The following is an 11267-nucleotide window of genomic DNA, read 5'->3' as shown; positions in this document are numbered from 1 at the left end:
AATTTAAAGAAATCTGAATCGCATATCTAATAAAGTTTCAACTTCAAATTAATAGTTGATTTAAATCAATGATTTCAAATGATTTGAAATGAGTCATTCACATGAATACCTCTATTTTGGGGTGGTGTCGAATTTTTTTCTCTATCAATTTTTTGATTTTTGCCCTTTAATACTTTAAGTAACAAAAAAGTGGCCGAAAATACCCCTAACAAAGAAAACCCCCCAAAATAATCTACAACACATAAGTTTATATTCTTATATCGTAATATAATATAAGTTATGTCTGATAGGCATATGCATAACAAGTTATGCCGCTTAATTCCGACATAATTTATATTGTTTGAGCCATAAGTTCAATCCAGAATCCATAAGTTACATGCCTTATAAGACAAAAGCTATTTCCTACGCAACTCTAAACTTATACCTTGGGAAATTATGTCATAAATAATAATATTTTGAGTCTTTGAATCATAATTTTTTAATTAATTAGCAATTAGAAACAAAAAAAAAATTAAAATTATCATAATTTAAGGTAAAAATTTAGGAGTAGCCAATCGGTGTGCAATTGAAGAGCTCCACTTCCATAGCACCAAAAAAGTAGTTTAACACCTGTTTTTTTACACTAGCCATTGTGAGGGTTTACATAAAAATGCAAGGGTTTTTGAAGGCTCACCAACTTGCTAGGGTTTTGAGACGTCCGTCTTCTCCGATTTTACTATATTCAGTCTCGCGTGTTCAATCTCCTTGTATCCTTGAACCTATTCAATCTAATTGCAACTCTTCTTTATGTCGTGGTTACTTTACGTCTGGTAATATTCCATCTTTGCTTTAGCTTTTCCTTCAATCCTATATCTTTTAAACAAGGGTGTTTTTCTTCTGGAATTTTACTTGGTGAAAATGAGCAATTTGATCTATTGTGGAAGAGGAGAACACAAAACAGGGAAAAAGACAACTTGGCTGGTTGTTGATTATGTTGTCTTTTCTTCTCCTTTTTTTTTTTTCATTTTTCATTGGGTATCTTGTTATTTGCTGGAAAATTGGCGACCCCCAGAATCTTTTGGGAAATCTAGACATTGGTATAAAAATTATGAATGCTATTTAAAGATTTTCCAACTAACCAGATTTTGAGCTTAGACAAGTCTACACTAGAATGCTAGTAAAGTTGCTGTGTTTTCCAGCCAAATGACAGATTTTACTTACCAGTATCCTAAGATCAGTATTCTGACTAAACAGGTACGATTTATGGAAATTATATCCAAACAGAATGCAATCTTCAGAGAAATATATGTCAGTGTCAGAAATGCTCTATGCTGTTCAGGGCATCATTTTCTACTGAAGCAGGGATAGTTGAAAGTGGTGCGACAGGTGATAGTTGTTTTCTGTTTGGTTTCGAGTGGTTTGATTTTTCTTTCTTTCTGAATCATAGTTTTAAAGCAGAGTCTGTGAAGGAATTGTATGACAAGATGCTGAAGTCTGTCGTGGATCAAAGAAGTGCTCCGCCCAATGCCTGGTTGTGGTCCCTAATACAAAGTTGTGTAAACCATGAAGATGCTAATCTTTTATTCGACATATTGCAGAGACTTCGGATATTTGTTAGTCTTTTTATCATGTTAACTTATGAATATGAAGTCCTTGTTGATTTGCACATCTAATGGTAAGTAGCACGTGGTGTATGTTTGAGTGCAGAGACTTTCTAATCTCCGTATCCATGAAAACTTCAACTGTGCTCTCTGCCAGGAAATTACCAAGGCATGTGTACGTGTTGGCGTCATTGATTTGGGTATGATATCAGATGTGTCTTTATTACTCAAATCCTTTGTTATGTACACAAGAATTGCAAACCTATTTGAGAGTTCTCTTTTGCGATTTCTCCGGTATTTAAGCTTAGTTACCAGTTGCCATCTTTTGTAGTGCAAACTTGTTAATATCCACAAAGAATGTATTCTTTTGGACTGAAACCAGAAGTGCATCTCATCTTGTTGCTTTGGCTCTGCTACACTGTGCTGAACTTTTCAAATCACAATCGAGAAGACTATTTCAGTCCATAGTGTGACTTGCATAATTGTCACAACTCAAATTCGGGCCATGATGGCACCTACCATAACCCCTGAGTAGGCAAGCCAACCCAACTCAAAAGTGGAAGTCGAACATCAAATTTAAATAAATAGGTAATAACATATGAAGGCGGAAACAAGAATAATATAACAAGAGATCGGGCCAAGGTATAGATATGTAAATACAATACAAAATATACAAAAAGGTCCGATAGTTACCAAAAATGATGAACTAACGCTAGACCAAACCCCGGACCTGGTGTCACATATGCAAGAGCTACTAACTACAAAAGCTGATAATATATATACAATACAGAACTTACTGTCCAAAAATACAAGTGTAAGTCAGTACGAAAGATGGAAAGCAGCAAGTCTCTGAACGTTGGGAACTTACCACAATTCGGATCTGGCATAGCTTTGGATGATCAGGCACGCACTGAGGATGGCTCAAACTATGAGTACCAAAACACGGGGTACCCAGTAGGCATCATAGGCCGACCGAGCTTAGAAGGAATAAATATATATAAGCAACACGATGATACTAATACCATAAAGCAAACCATGAACTACAATTATGGGTGCATCGGGGTATGAGAACATACACGACCAAATAACCCAACAACAGATAATCACCATAATTGCCTCAAACTCATAGAATATTGGGAGAGAAAGTATATATAACAAAGCAAAGACGTGATAATAATCCTAAAAATATTACAGAGCGCCCGGAATAACCCTCGAGCTCATCAAATATAAGATAATAACTCGAAATATGTATCGACGGGCCGCCCAGAATTCACATCTCGAGCTTTTCAATAGTGAATATGACAGTATAGCCCAAAGTCAATAAAAGGGCCGCTCGGAATCATACTTCAAGCTCATCAAAATCATGAAATGCCATAAACAATGATATCACTAGTATTTTCCAAATCCTTATATTTATTCATTTATCAAAGTCCCAATCTCATCATTTATTCATACATTAAAAAGATTTTAAACATCAACGAGGCAACCAAGGTAAGTAGTATATCAAAAATTATGTATTACTCAAAGCCGTGGGGAAAACCTCGCTAGAGGTATCAAATTACTAACTTGGAACTCCAGTGTACCAAAAGCAAGACCTCGGGCCCAATAGTTTAAAAACATAAGCAAGGCATAACACAATTATAACCCGAAAACACACCAAAAGGGCAAATGTAACCAACCAAGTCAAAAAACATAGGAGCAATTTCTAAGGATACTAAACGGTACAACAAGACAAGGAAGCACCTAAAGTAAGGCTTCAACGTCTAAGATCCAAGCTAATTACCCATGATGACCATCAACTCCTATTTTGCATAAAATGATATCAACACCTAAATTTACCAACCTAGACATATATTACTACTCAAAATATACAAATTCTAACTGAGCAAGTCTAAAAATGAAAAACCATAGCCTACCTCAAGGCTGAAACCACACACAAACCGCTAGATCGGAGCTATTCCCTTCTGCGCCGCCTCCAAACAATGACACTCTATCAAATTATCAAAGAACACATCAAAACGAAGCCAATGATACCCATATTACCATAATTAAAATTAGAACAAAAATCGGGTCAAAATTCGACATTGAGATCCGTGCATGAAATTGAAAAACCAACTCTGTCACAAGGTTTCAAATAGCTCAAGAAAATTCTGCCCCAAAAATGGGAACATTTCGAGCACCAAAAGGGCTCAAATTTGTCCCACCAAGCTCAAGCCATAAGAAGGTCAAAAATGGAATAATTCAACGAAAACACGCAAGACTTTCTAGATTTTTGGGACGATAAAGAGTTCTAGAATGTCCCCGCAAGAGTTTCCAACACAATGCAACAAGAATTATTGAAAATGATCAAGAGGAGCTCTCAAAATTGAGTTTCGATGTGTTGGAAATGAAAAAGGGTTAGCCAAAAATGGGTCTTAAAGATCACTGATGCAAGCAAAATTGCTCTTTGCGATTGCATGACCTAGGTCCACGATCATGGACACTAACCCAAATTACCCTTAGCTATTGCGATGACCAAGGACCCTGTCCTTCGCGATCGCGACCGCTGGCTCGCGAACGCGAAGAACAAAAAGACCTGCACCAGCAATTCAGTTGGTGTTGAACTTTGAAGGATTGAGATTTCTTCCGACGGGGGTCCGAAATTCATTCGGAACCCCGTCAATACAAATGGACTATGCTACCCAATCGGAAACAACAATCCAGACTCAACGAAATCGATGAAATGACCAACAAAGGTCGTCTCGTCGAAATGTTGACCAAAGTCAACACTTTCAAAGAAAAACACATACGCCCAAACGGCCAAAAGCTTCTTCTGAGCACCTTAGGCACCGGACCAAAAGTCGTTCTAGAACAAACTCGGCGTTGCGGAGCTAACCGCACTGACATAATTTTCATCTGATCCCATTTACTTGAAATATTGATCGAAGTCAAACTTGGCCAAAACTTTAAAGTTGAAACGATAAATCGCACAAAATCAAAACGAAGACTCCAAAATCTGAGCCAACTTTCCTTCTAGACCAAAATGGACCTTCCGGAGCTGATGGAACCGTCAGAATTTTGATACGACTATTGAATCTCCGAATGTTGACTAAAGTCAACTCTTTCCACTTTTTAAACCTCTGAAAAGGAAAAAACTCACACCAAGCTCACCCAACCACCTCAAGAAGTGTGCCACCCATCCCATCATCACACAAGGGTTATAAATAACCTACAAGGAGGGGCAAAATGGTAAAACACGCAAAAGCATGAAAATGACCTTGGAGATCATTACAGTAATCGGCATACAAGGCTTCTAAACTCCCCCTAAGTAACAACACTAGGTGGTTGCTCTATATAGACTTCTTTACAGTGTAGCGGTCATCGAAAAGTGCTCAAAATCTGGTATAAAATATATGAATTATCTTGGAATCAATAGACGAGTCGATATTAAATAAGGTCATCTAAAAATTGATCGGAACATGCTCATGCGTCAAAGTATTAGATTTGAATCTGAGAAGTAAAATTATATAAGTAGGGTCGGAATGATGACATGACACTACAGAGAGAATTATATGGGTAGCGTCGAAATGATGACACGACCCTATTGGAAAAAAATTATATGGGTAGGGTCTAATTTACAACACAATCCTACTGAAAAAGAGAAATTATATGGGTGGGGTCGGAATGATGGCACGACTATAAAAATAAGAAAATAGTCACAGGAAAGATAGCACGGTTCTGCGCAAATTGGATATGAAAAAGTAGCCATCAGAAAGATGGCACGGTGCTACACAAATAAGATATGAGAATGTTGTCAATGGAAAGATGGCACAGTGTTACACAAATAAGATATAAAAAAGTAGTTATCGAAAAGATGGCATGGTACTATGCAACTCATTTATGAGAAAGTAGTCTAGAGAAATGCACGGTACTACACAAATTAAATATGAGAAAGTAGTTATCGAAAAAATGCACGGTGCTTTGCAAATTAAATATGGGAAAATAGTTATCGGAAAGATACATGGTGACCCAACTTTTACTAACATAATCATTGGCCAGGCGGGCGACATATATGAGTAATAATCGTCCGCTGGTAGCGGAAGCTTTTTAATTCTCTACCAATAAAAGGTTTTGATATCATGTGAGAAATATTGGAGAAGAATATTATTGAATTGTTGTCTCTACATTATTACACTAAGAGCTTATTTATAGACACTACATTGTACAAGAACAAAGATGATATCCAAAATTATAATAATTACAAAGGTATCAAATTGTTGAGCCACTCTATGAAAAATTGGGAGAGGGTGGTAGAGATGAGGGCGAGGAGAAGAGTCAATTTCAGAGAACCAGTTAGGGTTTGTGTCGGGGCAGTCGACTACTGAAGCAATCCATCTTATGCGGAGACTGGTGGAGAAATTTAGGGAAAGAAAGAGGGATCTCCATATGGTGTTCATCGATCTTGAAAAGGCCAGTGTTTTGGAAGGTGAAAGGCGACAAGGCCCTGCCTCGCCACGCGGCGAGGCGCTCGCCAGTTTGAATTGAGGAGCCAATTAATACCAAATTTTTAAAATATTTAATTGCATATATAAATATCCAAAATCTCAATAGCAATAACATATATTAGCAAATATTTCAATTCAAAAACTAATAGTAGATATTAAAACTCTAGAACTTGAACTCTAAAAGTCTTGATTATATTGCTAAAAGTCTAGAAGTCTATTCTTCTTCATGATTATCAAAATCTTGAAGATCAACATCCACTTTATTTTGATTATATTGCTCATCATCTTCCTCCTCGGATTCTTCATCAATTAGTGTCCGAGATGTCCTTCTTCTTGATTATATTTTGTAGTTTGTACTCCTTTTCCCTTGTCAAGTGCCGTTGATCTTGAAGGAATTCCCCTAAGACCATAGATACTCTCGTCGGCTCCAATTGTCGTAGCAACAATACTCTAAGTAAGATCACCTTCCTCATAGACTAGTTCATCTTCTTGATCTTCGGGGCATCCAACCAACCATTCATTTGCCTCATCAATATAATCCAAGGCGATTGCATCAATGGTATCACAAGCATCATAACGACGTTTCAATGTTCTATTGTACTTAATGTACACTAGATCATTGAGACGCGATAGTGCAAGCCTATTTCTCTTTTTAGAATGAATCTGCGCATAAGTAGTAGATATTAACTAACAAATACTAATAATAATATAATATGAATATTAGGATATAAAATATTATTCTTACGTGTTCAAACACACTTCAATTTCGCTCACATTCGGATGAGTTGCAAGTTAGACTTAACACTTTCATGGCAAACTTTTGCAAGTTTGGAGTTTGACTACCAAATAGTGACCACCATTCAACTATAAAAAAAATAAATTTAAAGGTTAATAATAAGTATAAATAAGTCAACTAACTTAAGTAACTATAAAGAACTAAATCAACTCACTTACCCGGTTACCTTGTGTCTTTGGCTCTTTGAGCCTGACCACAACTAAATAATCCCTCGCCATTTTTGTACCTAGGAAGCTCAGCTACTAGTAAATCTTGTGTTGCTATATTGAGGTTCATCTTCTCAACACATGCATGATAACTTGTCCACACATCTTGATGTATAGTGCAATCTTCATGAGCTTTATAAAACAATCATGGGTTCAAAATATGGTCTGCAGTATGCAAAGGCCGATGGAGTTGGTCAGTCCACCTTGCAACAATCATGGGTTCAAAATATGGTCTGCAGTATGCAAAGGCCGATGGAGTTGGTCAGTCCACCTTGCATCAATTATTTCAAAAACTTTCTCATATTGCTTCTTAATACCACCAAAGGCCCGCTCAATAGTTTCTTTCGCTCTATCCATTGCTTCGTAAATATAGCCCATTGGTGGTTTTTTCTCCCATCCACCAAACGAAGCACTGTTGTCAAAGGACCACAAACTTTAAGTGCCCGAACAACATCATTCCAAAAGTGGACAGAAATAAGATGGTTGGCACATTTTTTCCCAAAGTCTCCTTTGCAAATCTACTTGAAGTCCATTCGGTTGAGAAGATTAGCATTCTCAAATTTTTCTTTTGATCGTACATAGCTCTCAAAGTCAAGTAGGCCGTTGCATATCTTGTCTTAGCCGGTTTCACCAAATTTCTTTCTTTGGTGAATTTTCTCATCAAGTTCAACAACAACGGCCTTTGACTAAAATAAGAATATATCTTGAGGGCCTTCTTAAAAACTGTTAAAGTAATATAATTATGGTAATTAATAGCTAATAAATATTAAATATTAACTTTAAAGAAAGTTAGAGGATAGAAGAGTGATATTACCTGAAGCATATAGGTTAATTTTGAATATGTCACCAAACATCAAATTGATGCAATGAGCCGCACATGAAGTCCAATAAATATGTGGGTACACACCTATCATCATGCTTCCTGCTTTAACATTCTCACTAGCATTATTGGTGACAACTTGTACAACATTTTTTGGTTCGATTCTTTTAGTAGCGTTCTCGAACAAGTTGTACATTTTTGTAGAATCAGTAGATTCATTGCTAGCATCAATAGAACCAAGAAATACACTACCGATTGAAGAATTAACTAAAATATTAATGATCATTTTACCATTTCTTGCTGTCCATGTCGTCGCTTGATCTGTCATTGGGAATCGTAATTCAAAGGCACTAATGGGTACTCAGACTTCCCCCATGCACAATAAATATGTAATTACAAAGTTAATGGTTTCCCTTATGAATGTCATAACTCAATCTATCATTGGGAACCTTCACTTAATCAAATAAAACAATCTTTTTGGTGTTTTTATGTAAAATATCTATAGACGACAAACTTCCATATCATCGCAACAATAATTCATTGATACATAGCCTACATTAACAAACAACTGACAAAATGAGGATACTAAGATTTCACCTCATTTGTGAAATCCAATTTCAAAAAAAAACTCAAACACAATTGGATCATAGTATGCTCAATTTCAATCCATCTGATCCCTACGTAATGGAACATCCAAACTTACTCCATTAGACTTTATGCTCATCAACAATTTTGTCAACTTTCTTCACCTCTTTTTTTTAGGTGAGTAACTCTTCCTTCATGGAAGGAAAGAGGCTTCATTCCGGGGCCATGTTGTCCTACTGCCTTGATTTTGTAATTAACACAATTAAAAGGGAGCCCCACATCATACATCCATAATGCAAAAGCACTTACCGCACGCTCCCTTAGAACTTTCTTGGTTTCATCAAATCCTGCTCCCTTTTCAAAGACTCCCTTTTGTTGTTATTTTTCTAAAAAATAGAGATTGAGAGGACCTTTCACCACATTCCGCCCTGTGGATGATGCACTTCCACTAGAAGACATCTTTTGAGTTTTTGAGAGAGGCATCATTTCACCATATTCATCCATATCATCATCATCATCATCAATATTAACCATTTGTTCTTCTTGCTGCCTTGCCTGAAATCTCGGATTACTAGCGATTTTATTTTCTACATAAGCTCTTATTTCTTCTCTAACTTCTGGCAGACATTTTGGACATTGTTTAACATTTCTATTACCAGCCATCAAATGTTGCTTGTGTCGAGTAATACCACCATTATAAGTAACTTTGCAAAACATACATATTACCGAATCTTTTGTTGGTCCTTGGATACCATAATTTCATCCAATGTCCTTTTTGTTAGCATCAGACGCCATTGAAATAACTATTTATGAACAAATAAATACTATGTTAATTAGTATAAAACTAAATTAATTATGAGAGAAATAAATAGAGAAAAGTTAATTTTTTTTTAAATGTTGGCAGAATGCATCAGTCACAACAGTGACCCAAAACTCAGTCCCAGAAAAAAAACAGAGACGAGAAAAACAGTGGCAGAGGTGACGAACTGATGCGAAGAGAAGAAGAAAAATAAAGAACTGAAAGAAGAACATACCTGTTGAGACTTGAGAAATCGTTGAAGAAGAAAGATAACTTGAGTAAGAGGAGAGGAACTGATGCGCGACTTGTGCAGCTAAGAAAACCCTAAAATTTCCTTTTAATTAATACGACAGTTCTTTTTTTAAAAAAAATTTGAAAGGCGTGCCTCTCTTGCCATCGTCAAAGGTGAGAGGCGCTCGACGAAGTGCCAAAAGAGGTTCTCTGGAGGTGTTTGGAGGCTAAATATTTTCGATGGTTTATATTAGGGCGATAAAGGATATGTATGCTGGAGTCCAGACTCGGGTTAGGACAATGGGATGTGACTCAGAGCACTTTCCTGTTGAGATGGGACTACATCAGGGATCCGTGCGGAGTCCTTTTTTTGTCTTGGTGATGGATGAGTTGACACAATCTATTTAGGAGGACGTTCTATGGTGTATGCTATTTGCAGATGACATAGTTTTGATTGATGAGACTCGGGACAGAGTCAATGATAGGTTGGAGGTTTAGAGACAAACCTTGGAGTCGAAAAGGTTCAAATTGAGCAGGATCAAGATAGAATACATGAAGTGCAAATGCAGTATTGCTTAGATGAAGAGGGCATGGAAGTGAGGCTTCCCACTCAACATATACCCAAGAGAGAGCTTTAAATATCTTGGATCCATCATCCAGAGTAATAGGGACATCGACGAGGATGTCACGCATCGCATTGGGGCGGCATGGACGAAATAGAGACTTGCCTCTGGAGTCTTGTGTGATAAGAAGGTACCACCTAAACTTAAAGGTAAGTTTTACAAAATGGCGGTTAGGCCGTCGTTATATGGTGTGGAGTGTTGGCCAGTCAAGAACTCTCATATTCAGAAGATGCATGTTGCGGAGATAAGGATGTTGAGATGGATGTGTAGACATATGAGGCATGATAAGATTAAGAACGAGGCTATTTGGGAGAAGGTGAGAGTGTCCTTTGTGGCAAATAAGATGAGATAAACGAGACTGAGGTTTGGGGATGTATAGAGGAGGTATGTCGACGCCCCAGTTAGGAGGTGTGAGCGGTTGATTTTGGGGGCTATGCGGAGGGGTAGGGGTAGACTGAAAAAGTATTGGGGAGAGGTGATTAGAGAGGATATAGACTTCATATCATTGCGGATATGACCTTAGATAGAAAGGAGTGGAGGTCGCGTATTAGGGTAGAAGGCTAGTAAGGTTAGACGACTAGCATGGGTAGATTGTGGTATTGCACTGTGACGGTCTTAGGCCTAGGCGTGCCAGTTTAGTTGTGTTGTTACTGCCATCTGACCACTTTTTTCTTGCTATTAGTATTGTTCTTGTCCTGTAGAATTTGTAGCGCCTTTTGTTTTAGCCGATATGGTATATATATATTGTTGCTCTCTCTTTCTTCGGACATGTACTTTAAAGCCGAGGATTTTTTGGAAACAACCTCTTTACCTCTATGAGGGTAGTGGTATGGTCTGCGTACACTTTACCCTCTCCAGACTCCACTTGTGGGATTTCACTGGGTATGTTGTTATTGTTGTTGTTTACATTAGATTCCTTTCCCAATTAGGACACTACATTTTAATCCTTTCCCAATTTAGGATTTTATGTACTCCTATTCCTATTCTAAGTAGGATTGTATATACTATTTTTGTTCCTATTCCTATTCTAACAAGAACTAAGTAGTAGGGTGAATTTCTTAGTGGCTTCTGTTGTGGAACATAGTTTCCAATCAAACACCAGAGCTTACTGCTCTGGCTTTGGCACACTGTTGTTGACTGCAT

The 11267-nt window shown here is 37.3% G+C and overlaps 1 protein-coding gene across 1 annotated transcript in view; it reads left to right on the top strand.

Annotated features, from left to right (window-relative positions):
* The first annotated feature begins 571 nt into the window (after positions 1–571).
* The window catches only part of LOC129893307 (uncharacterized), a 33886-nt gene continuing 23190 nt past the window's right edge, over positions 572–11267 (top strand). Inside the window, exons 1-4 of the mRNA XM_055968819.1 lie at positions 572–809; positions 1234–1365; positions 1438–1592; positions 1687–1780. Of these exons, the coding sequence (XP_055824794.1) occupies positions 650–809; positions 1234–1365; positions 1438–1592; positions 1687–1780 (541 nt within the window). The 5' untranslated portion in view covers positions 572–649. The remainder of the gene's footprint in view (positions 810–1233; positions 1366–1437; positions 1593–1686; positions 1781–11267) is intronic.

The sequence above is a fragment of the Solanum dulcamara genome, chromosome 6, assembly GCF_947179165.1.
Source record: "Solanum dulcamara chromosome 6, daSolDulc1.2, whole genome shotgun sequence".
In the NCBI taxonomy this organism is placed as follows: domain Eukaryota; kingdom Viridiplantae; phylum Streptophyta; class Magnoliopsida; order Solanales; family Solanaceae; genus Solanum; species Solanum dulcamara.
This window is presented reverse-complemented; position numbering and strand designations above follow the sequence as displayed.